Source organism: Quercus suber, unplaced genomic scaffold (genome assembly GCF_002906115.3).
Source record: "Quercus suber isolate HL8 unplaced genomic scaffold, Cork oak 2.0 scaffold_86, whole genome shotgun sequence".
Classification (NCBI taxonomy): domain Eukaryota; kingdom Viridiplantae; phylum Streptophyta; class Magnoliopsida; order Fagales; family Fagaceae; genus Quercus; species Quercus suber.
The window spans coordinates 1,060,155-1,077,309 of NW_027069551.1; the positions used below are offsets into that span (position 1 = coordinate 1,060,155).

Below are 17,155 nucleotides of genomic sequence, written 5' to 3' on the forward strand. Positions count from 1 at the left end.
TCATTGTGATTTTTTTTTTTGGGTGAATTTGATTGTTGTGAATTATTGACTTTAATTTCTCTCTATCACTCTAGGATTTGACTTACAGCTAAATTAAGTAGAATTTGCAATCATACTTTGGTTCATAGTGATTTTTTAAATTAATTAGTGCCTGTTTGAATTAGCTGTTTTTTGTTATCTAATTAGCTTAAACTTATTTGCTTACTGCATTTTAATATATACCTTATTTTTATTAATTTTGATATTTATGGCCCGTTTGAGATATTTTTTTCTTCTTCTCATTGGCTTATAATAATTAAAATATAAATTGGGTAAAACTAAAGTAGAGTTATATCTAGAAAAAGGCTTTGAAAATTTGTGCAAATGAAGGCATGAAAATAAACTGAATTATAAGCAAAATGAGAACTTTTCCTAGCTAATTGTGGTTCTTTAAATTCATGTGGGCAAGATGATTTTCACTACCTACTCTCTGTGTGGTTTTAATTATTGGTGTAAACTAGATAGGATTATTTCAACCAAAAATATCTTGAATGTTGCACCAAATTTGTAGTGTTCAAATGAAAATTTAAAAGTAAATGAAGCTAGCTTTTCCGTGATTAGATTGCTAAAAAGGATAATTAAGAGGAGTCCATGTGATCCATAGACAATTACAATAATCACACATTTGAAACCTTTATTAGCTTATTTGTTGGTGAATCTATGTGGCCTAAGTGAATTGGAGAAGACAATAAGAGGATAACAAAAAGGGGTCCCATATCATCATTACATGTCACATTCTATCATTTGATGTTGGTAAAAATTAGATGCTTTAACGTGAAGATATATGCAGAGGGCACTGCCACTTAATTTGAGAGTATTGGAAGATATGAGAATAGACAACCAAATGATTTGGACCTTCTATTGAAAAGGGATAAAAAGTTAAGTGAAGCTAAATTTTGGGGAAGGGTTTTGGAAATTGCTTCATTACATGATTTTAAGAAAGGGGAAAACCACTCCTCCAGCTTTATCTTTAATGGTGATATATATTTATATATATATATATATAAGTGCTAGGCAAACTATGTCTAGCTCAATGGTTGCAAATGGTTGCTGAAAATATTTTTAAAGTTCAAAACAAAAATAAAAACAAAGTATTCTATTTTTTTTTTTTTTTTTGATGAATACAAAGTATTCTATTTTGAACCTTGAATCTCTGACTTAAAATGAACTTGACTTGTTTAATTAAGGTAATTTACATGACATTTTTCATGAACATATATGGTCTTCAATTATGACCAATGCTTGTGTTTATTTTGCTCATGATTTTCTTTTCCCATTTCCTAAATTTACTCATTTTTTCCTTCTTCTTCATTTTTTTTTTTTCAAGTAGAATCAATTATAATAGAGGGTACTGGCTTATCCTTGATGCTGTCTCAAAATCTATCCAAGTCCTAGGAGTTTTTTGGCTGCTTCTAACTCTAAATTGCTTTGTCTTGTTTGATCCATAACTCCTAAAGTAACTTATAAACAAATGCAAAAGTAAACCATTTTTATATGCTTAATGGTCTGACCTTTGACCAGTGAAAGACTAGGCTCATTAAATTTTAAAGGTGCTTTTGGTCCAATAAGTTTCCAAAGACAAATTTCAATCCCTTTCACAAATTACAGAGGTTTTTGTAACTATGTGCTTGTGCAAAGTAATGTTAATGGTGTACATGTGAAAGTATAGCAAGACATCCAAATATATTGTGAAAAAAGTTATAATGTGTATACTTTGATTGCGATATTAATTTGGGACCATGACTTCTCTGATACATTATGAGTGTTTGCAGAACATAGATGATAATAATAGTCTAGCTGTTGATTTAAGCAACTCATTTTCTTTTCTTTTCTTTTTCTTATTCTTTCTTCTGTATTTTATATAAAATAAATTGGAAACAAGGAAATTTCCTAAAAGGAATTTTAAGTTGAAGTGTGGAATCAGACAATGGTTTTGTTAAGCTCTACTGATTTGTGTTAACGTTGGTTAAGGTACAAATAAAAGTCCTCTTTTGGTTTTTTGTTTTTTTCCCTATGTTTTACCCATTAAAGTACTCTATGCTTGTGCACTCACTCGTTTCTGCACCTTGAAGCAAAAGACTTACAAAGTGTGAAATCCATTAAGGAATCCAACCACTTAAGTTAAACTCAAAAACTACAATCATATTGTTTTAGAACATGGAAGTTCACTTTATATCTATGTTTTTTGTTGGATACTAGTCTAAAACCCTAGTCTACATATTAATCATAAGTATCATACACAGCATATATTTTCAACCCCTTTTTTTTCTCTTTTTCTACTTTTCTTTCTCAAGCTTTCAACACATATAATTACCATTGTTGGACATTTCTATTGGCATTGGAGGACAACCCATACACCCGTGGGAGTCCTGTTAATCATCACCTTGACACCTTTGTTCTTTGTCACCTCCTCACTCATCAAAACCCTTGTTTTTTTGCTAGGTGGGTTTTGTACATTTTGCTCATTTTTCTCATTCTTACCTACTCTTTGCTAGACCATATATTGGGATTGTTTTCTTCTCCTAAATATTAAATATGGTGTATAAATGAAATGTGTACACCAATTGCTTTGAAATCATTTGTATCATTTGTATTTCTAGATTTTTTAATGGTGGAGGTTTAAACTATAAAGTTCGACTCTTGGTCCATGTTGAATTATGGGAGTAAGACTAAGAATTGATAAAGTTACTTTTACTTGTCACAGTTGGGACCTTTGGCTAATTCCCTAGTAAAGTCCTATTCAAAAGAAGAAAAATACATAATTATGGTTATTATGACAATTTTAAACTTCACTACTTTTTCCCAGTTTTATATTAGCGATATGGGAAGAAAAATAATGGGAAGCAATGTTGTTAAGTGTAGCAATCAATGTGATAAATTTTGTGCCAAGAGGCTTGTAGAGAGAAAGATTTTGGATTAAAATCCCTATTTTTATCAAAATTTCCCTGCCCATCATGACATTGGTATGTGAATTATTACTCAGAATTTTATTAATTCACATAACATGCTTGATTTTTTTATTTATTTAATTTTTGATTTGGTCGGTAAAAAGAGAAATGGAAACTTATTGGACCAAAATCATAGACTGAATAGAGTCGTCCGACATTGGCTCAATAGGTCAGCAGTAGTCACCTCTTGAAATGTAAAGCTGTCAATCTATTGCAGATATATAAAAACTAAAGGACAAAATTTTTAAGATAGTATCTAAACCAACTTTAATATTTTCTCAAAAAAAGAAGAAAGAAAAACAACTTTAATAGATCAGTGGACACTGCCACGCTTCTTGAGTCCATAAGTAATATGATATTTGAATAGGCAATTCATGTGTAATTTTAGTTGTTTCTAATATTAAAAAAATAAAAAAGTATAATTTTAGTTATATGACTTTTTAATAAAGTTGTATAATTTGTTTAAATAATACATATGGAAGTATTCTAATTCACCACATAATATGTTGTAAAAGATAATTTTAAACTAGTTTACAACCAAATTTTGTTCTTTAACATTATTGGGCTCAAACTTATAGGCTTGAGTGGTAAGTTTTTGAGTTAAGTAATCTCCCAACAACACCTATGGTTCCAGGTTATTTCCATTAATTTGGATCGGTTTGTAATAGGTTGAGTTCCATCTTCTTACAAGGTCTGAGATTGGGTGAAGTAATTGGTTGGGTTCCATTCTCATAATGGAGTTTGAGATTGAGTTAGATGCTAAAAGAATATACATTATTTTTATTAACAAGACATGAATGTGATGATTATCGTGAAGAACAAGAATTTAAATAAGTATTTTTGTATTATACATGTTATTAAAAAGTATTACACTCTAGTGTGGGAGAGATTGGGCATTCATGAAACTCGCAATATAGGGAAATACCTAGGATTCCCTATTCTGCATAAAGGGGCTAGCAGGAATCAATATAATTATATCCTTTGCTAGCCGGACTGTTTTGATTAAATCCGTCACATCTGCCATACCTAACCACGTGATGCAAGGGGCCACCCTCCCAGCCTATGTTTGTGACAAATTGGACAAGATCAATAGAGACTTTTTATGGGAATCCACAAGTGACAGAAAGAGGATGCACCTTGTGGGTTGGAACAAAATTGTTAAACCAAAAGAAGAGGGAGGTTTAGGGATACAAGCGGCTAGAGCAAAGAATATTGCTTTGCTCTCAAAGTTAAACCGGAGAATGTACCACGAACAGGATGCTAATTGGGCTAAAGTTATCCTACATAAGTACTATTTGGGTCTGAGAGCTAGATCCAGCAACCCAGGTAAACTCCTCTCGTCCCTTAATTGGAAAGCCATTAAGATGGGGTTTCCCATATTCCTTAAAGGTGTGTGCTGGGGAATTGGAGATGGTTCAAGAGTTAGGGTATGGTCAGACAATTAGATAAGGGGTGAATCGTTAAGGGATATGATTGAAGGACCCCTTAATCAATGAGATCTCAATCTAACTGTTGCCGAATTTTGGCATGATAAAGTGTGGAACTAGGAGGCTGTTCCCTTTGTCCTTTTTGAGGCCATAACGGATAAGATTAGAGCCACCCCAATCCAAAGTTTTGGTGAAAGGAGAGATACCATCATGTGGAAATACTCAAAGGATGGGGAGTTTATCGTGAAGTGAGCTTATCTATTAGCAGGACAAGAAGGAAACTCTGAAAATTTGTTCCAAGGAACTTGGATTTGGAAACTGGACATCTTGCCGAAGATCACTAGTTTTTTGTGGTTGTCTCCATGGCAGTGTCTCTGTGTGTGATGTGCTTGCTTCGAGGGGTATCAATTGTGACAAGCTTTGCCCTTTATGTAAATTTCGAGATGAGACCATCACTCACCTCCTTTGAGACTGTGACCTAACCTGAGCGTTTTGGAGGAAGTTAGAACCACCCCCATCTCTCCTTAGCTCTTTTATTGGATATCTAGAGACTTGGTTGAAGGTTAACTGCATGAGCACTGTAACACATGTTTCTTCATCCTCCTGGTGCACTCTTTTTCTCTTTGCCATCTGGGGTTTGTGGAAGAGTAGAAACAAGGTAGTGTTTGTTAACACAATCCCTAACCCAAACCTTTATAAGGTGTGCATTAACTAGACTAGTGAGTATTACTACTGTGTGGGTAAAACAAAGCAACCAACTCTGAAAGTTGCCATTCAGGTTAAGTGGATCAAACCAGCTGAGGGGTGGTATAAGCTCAACATTGACGAGGCATCCCTCGGGGACCCAGGCAAGGCTAAGGGCAGAGGCATCATCAAAGATAGCCATGGACATTGGCTTAAATGGTTTTCAAGGTCGATTGGTTTAGCATTGTAGCTAAGTTGTTGGCTTTAAGAGACGGGCTCAAGTTAGCTATCCAACTAGGTTGTCAACAGCCGGAGGTGGAGCTCGACGCCAAGGTGATTGTGGACCTCATCAACTTTAATAGGGGTTCTAATAGAGTTTATTCCCCTCTTTTGCATGACTGCAAGACATTGGCGCATGTGTTTAGGGAAGCAAACAAATGCGCGAATCTTTTGGCGAAGAGGGGCTGCTCCATGCAAGAAGAATTTACCATTTTTGAAACCACCACCCCCCCCCCCCTTTATAACCTTTTAACCAAAAAAAAAAAATTGCCATAATGAGTCATGGTGATTAACAAGTAAAAATAGTGACTACTTATGTTTGAATTATAGTATTTTTTATTTAGTGCAGAAGTGCTTATTACTTATTAGTAGTTATTTAGATGTTCAATATTTGCATAATCCATTCCAATCCAACTCATTCAACCTATCTCATGGTAAGATAAACAGATGGGTTTAAAACAAGTTTAGCTTTTCGAATATAAATTGGATGATTTTAAAATGGGATTCCTAAAATTTAATACATTTAAGGATGTAAAATATCAAAATGGATTTGGGTTTGGAAATGCCATTCCTATTTACAAGGCATGGGCAGCAAATGATATAGAGAAATTAATATTTAAAACCAAACTCAATCCATTGCCATTCCTAATTTCCTAAAGAGAAACTAGTATTTAAAACCAAGGAAATCCTACATCCCATATTTTACAAAATTTTCCTAGCACCACAGCCAAAATGGTGTTGCTTTAAATATAAAATGAAAACAAAGAATCACCATCAAAATAAAGATTACGCCTCCAAAGCTTTTCAATGCAGCAGCTCTTGCTCATATTGCTTCTTTCAAAACAGATTTCTGAAGTTTTCATTAAAAAATATGTTCTTGAATTTGGCTTTAACTCTCTCTTGTTTTTGCTGCATCAAAAAGGATATTTGATTTAGCATATCCAAACAAACAAATGGGGGAAGTAAACAATTAATTTAAGCCAACGAAACATAATCCCACCTCCAGATTTGTTGGGCAAATGTCAGTTCTTCAATCCGAATGATCACGAAAACGGATAATTTTGTTGATGAAAGGCCTCTCACGGCGATAGCTGTCAATGGAAATGTAAAGATTACAGAGAGAACTCCCAAGTCAAAACAAATAGGACAACCATTTTATTTATTTTCAATAAGCAAACAAAACTAATATGGCCAAAGAGAAAATGTGATAACACTCCAATAATGACCATCCGAGAGAGAGAGAGAGAGAGAAAGAGAGAGAGAAGTTTTCAGTAGCTAATAATAATTTTCAAACAGATGGGGAGCACAGGAAGATACTTACATGACAAAAGATGACACACAGAAGCAAGCCAACCCAATTGAAAAATGAATGAAAAATGTTGGCCAGAAATTTTTACGATCCAAAAATATCTTCTCAGAAATGAGAGTAGTTACACCTGAAAACAATAGAACTTTCCATCCTGAAGGCAAGCAGCTGGAAAAGGAAAATGAAGAATCCTGTGGACAGCAGAAAATTATTTCAAGGTCAAAATTAAAACCAAAACAACCAATACCTAACACATAAATGTCATACCTGGAAATAACGCTTAATGAACAGAGTGGAGTATATAATCCTCAAAACCATATCTTTGAAACAGTCAAGAAAACAAAGATCATCTTATTTTAATCTCAGTTATTACTCATTAGAATCTATTTGAATGACTCAAAAAAAATCAATTGTTGTTCAATGTAGAGCTTAAACAACACAAAATTTGGAACACGACCAAGAAAACAAAAGAAAAAGGTACAAAGACAAATGCCCACAATGAGAAAAGGATACTTAAAGAATTTGCCAATATTAAGCCAACTGCACCGGCTGATCGTATCAGCAGGACATTCAGTACTATATAAATCACTGAGAATACAAGCAATGAATCATTTGAGCGTTTGAGTTGGTTCTCAGTTGCAACGGCATGTAGAAATGCTTCAGAAGTTCCTGATGCAAATTCAAAATAAATATAATATAAATATCTGGCATCATTGTTTTGAGATAAAGCTGAAAATATTTGGGTTAACACTGGACACCTCGCCAACTACAAGTTCATAGACATTGACTAATTGGCCAAAAGGTTTATGTACAATCCATTTGTAAGAAAAGTATAATTTTTTATTTTTTTAGGTTCCCATTATGTTGAAATTGGAGACTGGATGTAGAACACACTTCACTTTCTAGAATTCAACAAAATCCTAGGATTATATTAAAAAAAAGATGTATAACTAATATATAACTGAAAGAGGCTACTAAGGAAGAATGAAACAGATATTATTAAGGTCGTGAAAATGAGCAAAATAACAGAAGTTACTAACCGTTCATAGCCAAAACAATGATATAAACACAATAATACCGGAGGGCTGTTGATGCTTCGCCATCACTCCATTTCTGACCATACAATAATCTGATGAGAGAATAAGAATAACTTGGTCCAAATGCCATAAATACAAGCCCTACAAGATATGTGGTTGCAAATTCAGACCAAGAGAGGAGGGGGAAGTGCGGGGGAACAGGTAAAGAGGAAAAAGAAATGAAGCAAATGACACCATTGCAAAAGGCTATTAAGAAAAAATGACATTGCTCATAATGGTCATCAATTTGTATCATCTAAATACATAATTTTAAGTAAGAACATTCCCAAAGAATCCATATGTGCTCACAAGAAAAATAGAGAGATTAAAGCTAGATTTATCAAGCCTTTGGAAATTCAAACATGTGAAATCACGTAATTTGAACCCAGTTATTTGATTTTCGTCATCATATGTGCCAAGTTGAGACCACCCATTATTGCAGTTGCAAACTCCTTACTGAACATTAAGAACCAGGGTAATACATGTTAGTTTGATCCCTTTTCTTTATCCTCAGCTATTCTTTACAAAAAATATTATCCCTTTTTTTTCTGGGCTAAAAAAAATACTATTCAAGGTGCAGTCAGTCTAGTTTCTGTTGCTTTCAACTTGTTAGCAGCTGTATTGGGCAAGGGACTACTGTTAATGTCGAAATTCATGTACTTGATTACATTTTGTTCCAAATACTTTCACTTTTACATCTTCAATTAGTCAAATTATTGAAAAATGGAAGGGCCTATCAGCAACAACATTCAAGGAATTTTATGAAAGACAAAACACCATGGATGCAATAAAAACGTTATACATACAACCCCCACCTAAAGAGAGAGAGAGAGAGAGAGAGAGAGAGAGAGAGAGAGAAGAGAAAGAGAGAGAGAGAGTTGAGTGTTCAAAAAATTAAACAAAAATATTATACAAAGACATTAATCAAATAAAGGTTTTTGTGGGGAGTTGTTGTAGGTCCTATATGCAATTAGAAATCACCTTATTTGCCTAATAGTCCAGTCAAATTAAGAGGTGTAAACCATAGAGGAAAACTACGAGGACAAGTTACCTACATATATGAATATGCAAATCCATAACTGCAAGACATAATGACCTCTTCTCAATCCTAACAACTTCACATATTTCCTATGGTCACTTCTATAATACTCTTATCTTTTGGTAAATTCTTCTACAGTATCCTCATCTAAATGAGTTGTAATGCTGTTGGTGAAAACCAAACAAAGTAAATGGAAAACTCAGTATAATTAGCTACAGGTCTCTGTAGACTATGAGTATTCTAATTCCAAGTAACAACTCACTAATACAGTTCCTAATATTGCAAGTTTTGGAGTATATTCGAGCATACCTGATAAAACTATGTTAATATCACTGCAAATTCATGTTATGAAATGAGTGCCAAAATGGAAGTTAAATGCATAAATAAATGGATTCAAAAGAAGCAAGTATGGAAACAAACCAATTAACAGAACTAACTTCAGGGCCTCTGCAAGGCAATTTCCCAACCTCCTGCTTCTATCTGGATGTTGTCCTGTCAATATATAGATGTAAGAAAAATATAAGATATCTTTTTAAAGCTCACCAAATTAAAGATGAATGATTTATAGAGATATGCCAAAGCAGCACTCCTGAACCAAATGAAGAAACAAAATGTATATATCACTAAAACTAAGGAAAAACAGCCTATGATCAAGATAAGATGTATGCTTGATTTCTGCACACACACAAAAAGGAGAGATATAAACCTGATGCAGACCTTGCAAAGGTAGCATATGAACTTTCTTCAAAAGGAAGAAACACCAACCTTACCACTAAGCTTCCTGAAATGTGAAAAACAATTAGCAGTTTTAGCATGCTCAGAGGGTCAAATCATAAAAAAAGATTAGAATTAATCACATCTATTGTTAGCATAAAGAACATAAAAACAAATGCCAACATTGTTAAGTAAAGCCTGTATTCTCCACAAGAGATTTGGTCCATATACTTACCTAGTTTGTCTACAAGTCCATACACAGCTTGATTATATGGTGTATCTAGCCACACAAGTACGAGCTTTTCTCCTTCTTGAAGGATCAACTTCCGCAAGGATTGAAGGGTAAATAAAAAACACATGTTTGACAGCTGCCTATCATAATCCTTCAAATTTCCTGCTCTGTGAAAGTGTTATAGTTATATGATGAACTTTGATTATAAAAATACTAACATCAAGAATTTAATTACTATCGAAACAAATGAAGTAAACAAAATCATCTGATAAAAGACTATTACAAATGAGAGATTCACTAATAATTAATAAAGTATTTCATAGGGTTCAGTAACTCGATCCAAACCTAAGGCAATTTCTAACAACTTTTAGAGTGATAGTTCTAGAATTATTGGTGATGAGGAAAAACCTGATATGTTTCATACATTATAACTAAACCATTTCAGTTCAAGATCATACTTGTTTTAATATTGAGAGTTATTATCTCAAAAACAAAGCACTAGTGTTTTAACTGAAAAGATTCAAATAGGAGCCTATATGTAGAGAAGAAGAGCAGGTGAACATATCTCCTGTCTTGGTTTTCCTCTGAGTAGCAAATAAGAATGATGCAGCCTCGGTTGGGAAATATAATGGTCCACTGAGTTCCTATCAATAAGGTATATGGCCAGGAAACTACTGAAGATGACACCCATGCTACCACAGCATTTCTGCTAGGCCTGCTGAATGTACACATACTAATAGAACAAATAACTCCAGTATGAAAGATTCTAATGAACGACCTGGTCTACAAAGCAGGAGCAGATTACTCTCAGTGATAACACACATTTTGTGTTTGTATTTTGAAAAGCAAATTAGTTAGCAAATCTGTAAACCATTGCTAAGCTGTCAATGCGTACCATTCACTTTCAACAGAAGGTAAGAGAATGTTGAAAGGGTCTAGATAGCTCAAAGATAAGAATAGGACCCATAAGAAACAGCATAATTTTTTTTCCAGAGAGAAGTGGAAGTCAGTTGGCCCATTACAAAAGCCAAAAATGAGATTCACACAAAGATAAGTAGTACTGACTCCAGATAAAAACCTAAAGTGTTCTGTTTGTATTATAAGATGATAGCTGAAAAGAAGCTATACCTAAACGGGAAAAGATCAGAACTTCTAAAGGCACGAAAAAGAAGAAAATAGCCCCAGTAGCCTAGGAACAAGCAAGCCCCATATGCAGTCTGTGACAATGCAAATACAATCCCTTTCTCCTGCAAGAAATCAATAATACTAAGAGTTAAAATCTTATTAATCCTTAGCCATGTAAGCTATCAGACTCAGGTTAGTAAAATCCTACAACAGATCCACACAAAAAATCAAACAGGTGCTATGATGCCAATGAATTCATTTACAAGGGTTTTAAGGTGACATGGTAGATAAGCAGAGGATGTCATAAATATTAAATATTTCAAACCAACATGAGTAATATTCTATTTAAAAAGCAAAAAAGAACCATTAACAATGAGCATCCCAGCCTTTGCAATTCACATTCAAAGACCAAAACATTTTTTTGGGGTTTTGTTTTGGCCAGCATAAAAACAATTTTGTTATATATATATATAATAAATAAATAAATAAATAAATAAACAATAGAAGTACTAAAGGACACCAAGTCATGCAACTTTTATGCTATCCAGATACCCCTCTGTAACATTCAACAACTGAACAACTGTCAAACCAATTGCTTTCCCTTTAACCTCCACTTTTTATCAGCTTAATAGGATAGGCTCAGCAATAACTATAGAACTTGTAACAAAATCCATGCTATGCAGTGAAACATCAGCTTAAAAATACACAGTAATTCCCTTTGTTCTCAATTGAGAACAATTTTTAATGCCGCAGTTCATGACAACAACATATAGCTTCTATCAAGCTTATTGGACTCCAAGGTTGAAAAGATTCACAGGCAGTAATTCCCCGTGTATCTTCTAATTCATCATCTAACTCCCATTTTGTCATGCTTAACATATACATAGAAAATATCATTTCATAGAAAGTTAATCCTTGCATTGATACCTAAATCCTCTACCAGTTTTACTTATTGAAAACAAAAGGGTTAATCCTTGCATTGATACGAAAATTCTCTATTATTTACAAAGGACACATTTGATTGTAACCATTTCTTAAGAAAAAGGAAAATAAAGCATGATAATGATAATAGAACAGTCACAACAAAAATTCAACTGTAGATACATAGAACCAAGAGAAGTCATCAAATGTAAACATAAAAAAAGGAGGGAAAAAGAATATATAAGGATCTGGTGTGGTTGACAAAGCATATTCACAACATATAAATACCAAGATTGACAGCATAAATCCAGTTTCAACCTATACCATGTCAGTTTGATTGACAATGAGGATATACATAGTTAAGCACCGCGAAAGTGTGGCTGCAGCTTCAACGATCAACCGCAATTTAAGCAGAAGCAAGTTCTGAGAAAGGATATATAATGGCTCGGCTAATAGCTCAAGTAAACAAGCACAACCTGCCATATGATACGAACTAGTCTTATGGATCAAATAAACAACACAATAATGAAAGAAATAAAATATCCATTCAGTTCAAACTCAGTCAATCTAAGATCTTCCAGCCACAGTGCTACAAAAAAGCATTTTGTCCCCATTATTTTCTGAAATGTCAACGTTATATACTAGTTTCTGTAAGTAAAAACTTTGATTGCCTCAGAAATAAGAAGCCAGTCAATAAAGCAGCAAACTTATATCATCCAAGCTAACATTGCAGCGCACTATGATAAAAGCTACCAGCAAAACAGCAAACTTTATCATAAGTTCTGTGAGCTTCCACATATTAAGGTGTACTTCTAAAGGTACAAAAACAATGGATTCAATTGCTATCACGATGATAAAAGACTTCTAAATGAGGATTATAAGAAAATTTTAAGCTGAAATCTATAAGCAAAAACCTTGATAGAAAGAGGACTAAGCCAACATAATGGTTCTACAAATAATTAGAAGTAGATAGAGAACTTCACCATTAATCAAGATAGCCTGTGCATATGGGTTAGAATAACTTATATTTTGCCACCAGAAGACAAAAAAACAGGCTGCTATTGTAATAACTATTCCAAGTGGGAGAGTCATCCAAGCAACTTTCATTAGCTTCACTGTGTTTCCTTCCAATGATGTGCCATCACTGCAGCATAAGGAAATATTTTTAGGAGTTTGATTTATGTTTAGACCATCATGAATCAAGATTCCTAAATTTCAGAGAAGACAAGTGTATTTTGGCAGGAAAAAAAAAAAAAATTAGTCTAGTCTAGTGACACAAAAATTTCAACAATGTTACGAACACAGCAAATTTCACAACTTGCCGAGATGACAAATTGTGATGCGGGTAACATCAACCGATCACAAACTGCCACCTCAGCAGTTGTGAAAAATGTTATGTCTTTGCGAAAGCGAAATTACTCCAATTACAACTTACCATCTTAACGAGTTGTTAATAAAGTTGTGTCCCGCCATAATGTTAAGCGAAAACCAAAACTTGACCAAATTTCATAAACAAAAAGTGTAATTTAGCAAAATAAAATCAAAAAGTGCACTGAGAATAGGTTTTCAAAAGTACCATTTCATGTCTGCACGCAGGCAAGCTCGCCGGAACCCCTCGCGACTTAGAAACAAGATACAGGTAACGAAAAGATGGAATTGAACCGCGTAAACCTACATTCATATAAAAAAAGAAAAGAAAAGAAAAGGAAATTCACAACAAATGAACTGTTATATAACAACGATTCGGAAATCAGTTCGAAATTCATAACCTATAGAAATTCATGATAAACGAACAGTACTATAACAAAGACTCAAAAGGCAGCTCAAAAATCATAACCAATTCAGCGAAAAATGAAAGAAATTTTCGATAATGAGAATGTTACCGCGTAGTCGGATTCTGTGAGATGCCTCACGATCCATGAATTGAACACAAATGGAATTCCTCTAGACAAGAACTGCGTAGCTGAGCTCACAAAAATCGAAAACAAAAAACAAAAATTGAGAACAATAACAGTAATGACAACAACAACGAGAAAATAGGTCACAGAAATCAAATTTTTCTGAGCATAAGACTCTGTTTGGTTACTGAGGAAAAAAATTGCAAGGAAAGGAAAATTTATTTCTCGTTTAGAGAAAATTACTAACCGAGTAAGTATTTGAAAGTGCGAGAGAAATTGGTAGGATCTTTGTCTTTGACCATTATTGAGCCCTTTGACTTCTCTGAGATTTTTGATTTTTTGGTTAAAAATTTAGAGCTCGCAAAATCAAAATTTTCGCTTTATATCTGAGATAATAGAAAGTAATCGGGTCGGGTCGGGTGGAAATGGCGAGTACGAAAGATATGAGAGAAACGACAGGTCGTTTCTTAACATACTATTCCTATATCAAGTCAGGTGACTCTATCTTTCTACGTGATAATTATTAAATTGGTTTATATCTTATATTCTTATTAATTCTAAGAATAGTTTATTTTAGGTAAATATCTATTAACTATTTTTTTTATAATAAATTTAAAATTATGCACAAACTAGAATTCTATCACAAAATTTTTTATGGTGCGTTTGGATGACATGATTTGGATATTTGGATTGGAATTTGAGTGATTAAAATCCAAATAACTTGTTTGAGAAATTAAAAAAAAAGTCAAAATTTTGGATTTGACAAATTCACTAAGGAATTTAAACCTCTAAAATGCTTGGATTTGAAATAACTCCTAAAATCAATAGATTTGGAATCCTTTGATTTAAAATCTATTAATTTAAAATTTAAATTCGAATTCAAATCTAAGTTCCCAAACGCAACCTTAACCTTAAGAAATTTAAACGAATTTAAATATAATAAAAATTGCATAGTATATATTGTCCTTGCCACAAGTGGTTCAATATATATATATATATATATAATATTACTATAGTTCATTTAGAACTTCTAGTAACTTACTAATTTAGTAAACAAAAAAGATAAGTAGATAAAGTTTATAGATGTTAATCTCAAAATCTCTCATCTAAAAAGATATATTCTAATTGCTTTTTAATATAATATTTTGGGTTGTTTTTTTTTTTTGTTTGGATATGGTTATATTTATGTTGGACCTAAGATATAGGCATGAGGTTTTGAGTGTCAAGTTGTCTACATTTTTATACTATATTTTACTATGAATTCATTCAATGATATATATGGTAGGCCAGATCTTATCTTAAATCAGGATTATAATACACTCTTATTAAGGTCGGCCTAAACACATGACTATAATGAGAAAATTGTAATACACATATTTTAAATTGTTACGCTATTGTTGTTATTTTTAATTTAAAAAAGAAAAAGAAAAAAAGAAGGAAAAAAAAAAAGAAGCAAAGAACATTGATGTCATCTAGGGCCGGTTCAACAATTTTGAGGGTCTTAGGCGAAAATTTTACATAAATTCTTTTTTTAACTTTAAAGTCTAAATTTGTACAAATAAAAATTAATTTATTACATGGTTCAATAAATTAGTATCACTATAATAAAAATGAGCTGATATAATATACATCAAATAATTAATTAGTGTGATAATTTATAATAATTGATAAAGTAAGAGTTTGCATTAAAAAAAAATGTGATAACTTATTAATTAGTGTGGGGTCATGTGGGGGCTAGCTTAGCTTAAGCCTTGTGATGTGTTGGGGCTTGTGGACAAGACTACACAGTGCACAAGTTGTGTGCACTGTTATTGTGCAATATTTTGCATTTTAAGGTACAATGTGGCTTTTTTAATGCATTTTATTGACTACTAAAAGTACCTAAAATATATATTTTTTTTTGTAATTAAAATATATAGATAAATATATTATAATATATAAAAAAAAATTTACAAGTGGGGGACTTTTTTTATTTGGGGGCCTTAGGCAATTGCATCAATTGCTTATATGGTTCAGTCAGCCTTGATGTCATCTCCCAAGGTTGCCAATGACAATATATGTGTGCGTGTGAGCACGGACATACTCTTTCTTATAACGTGTGAACCTCACATAGTAAGAATAAATATTTCAAATACATGAAATTCACCCTCTATTTATATATGAATCTATTAGGCCTAACATGTCTTTAATTTACGTGTTTTTTTTTTTTTTTTGATATCTGGATCTTCTTCTTTTGCATTTTTGACGTTTTACACAATTTCATGTTTGTTAACCAAGAAAGAGAAGGGAAAAGGATAGAAAAAGGTCTATTTAAACTTCTTTTTTTTTTTTACTTCCATCATTTCAATTTTACGAGGTTATCAACTTATCGTGGTTGTCTCAACTCTAATCATAATGCTTATAATCGGATTTTTTGAGAAAATATCTATAAAACTCAGATTATATTATTAGTTAGGTAACGTTTCAAACTAATTTGGTTTCTAATAATTCGAGTCCTTTGGACTCGATTTTGCTGTGCGAAATTGCACTAGAAGTCGAGTGTCTTACACTCGAGTTTGGAACTCGAGTCCTCTGGACTTGATTTCCAGTGAGCAAAATCGAGTCCTTTGGACTCGATTTGTCTAGAAACCAAATTAGTTTGAAATGTTGCCTAACTAATAATATAGTATGAGTTTTATAGTTATTTTCTCAAAAAATCCCTTATAATGTGAATGAAACATAACAAATATAGAATTTTTGTTTCCAACCTTTATTTTCCTTTTCTTCTTTCTATTCCAATTAGTTTTTTGAGGGGCCAATGAGATTAATAATTATCTTTTATATATTAGATATATATATTATCCTCTCATATTGTGCGGAGTCCATAGCCATGTGGGACCCACATGTTGTGAGATATTTGTTTTCCTTTTCTTCTTTCTATTCGAATTAGTTTTTTGAGGGGCCAATGAGACTAATAATTATCTTTTACATATCAGATATATATTATCCCTCTCATATTGTGGGGAGCCCACAGCCATGTGGGATCCACATGTTGTGAGATACCTTCTCCGACAAGAGAAGTCTCTAATCTCAAAAGAAATCATCCAAAGTAACTGGAGACTAATTCCATGCCCCAAATTATATTTACAAATTTAATATCTTTTGCAAAGTTAGTCATAAAGTCGGTGGCTTTTCCTAGTTTTGGACCTCCCTATACAAAGAAACAGAGTTTTTTAGTGAGGTAGGTGTAGTGTATAATAAAGTTGAGGGGCATTGCCATTAATAATGAAGCCAAGGAAAAAAAAAATGACTAGATGATTGAGTTAGTGAGAGAAAGCAATGCTGGCTAACGATTTGACAGATAAATGCGGACCTAACTATAGTAATGTTCTGGATGGAACAGAATTAGTGTAAATTGACATCAAAGTATTTGGACTCAGGCTGTATACAGCTAATAGCCCCCCTTATCTTTCACTGTCTATTTGATT

General features: G+C 33.0%; 1 protein-coding gene across 1 annotated transcript; it reads right to left on the reverse strand.

Moving 5' to 3' along the window:
* Nucleotides 1-5,978: 5,978 nt before the first annotated feature.
* Nucleotides 5,979-14,101, reverse strand: LOC112019800 (uncharacterized). Its single transcript, XM_024052339.2, has 15 exons — nt 13,936-14,101; nt 13,674-13,753; nt 13,367-13,461; nt 12,774-12,934; nt 12,115-12,266; nt 10,873-10,991; nt 9,748-9,911; nt 9,505-9,579; nt 9,219-9,290; nt 7,724-7,861; nt 7,197-7,352; nt 6,951-7,003; nt 6,699-6,874; nt 6,378-6,468; nt 5,979-6,286 (listed from the first exon to the last, which is right to left on the reverse strand). Exons 1-14 carry the CDS (start codon nt 13,988-13,990, stop codon nt 6,408-6,410), a joined length of 1,557 nt encoding a protein of 518 aa, XP_023908107.2. The 5' UTR covers nt 13,991-14,101; the 3' UTR covers nt 5,979-6,286; nt 6,378-6,407.
* Between the last annotated feature and the right edge of the window lie 3,054 nt (nt 14,102-17,155).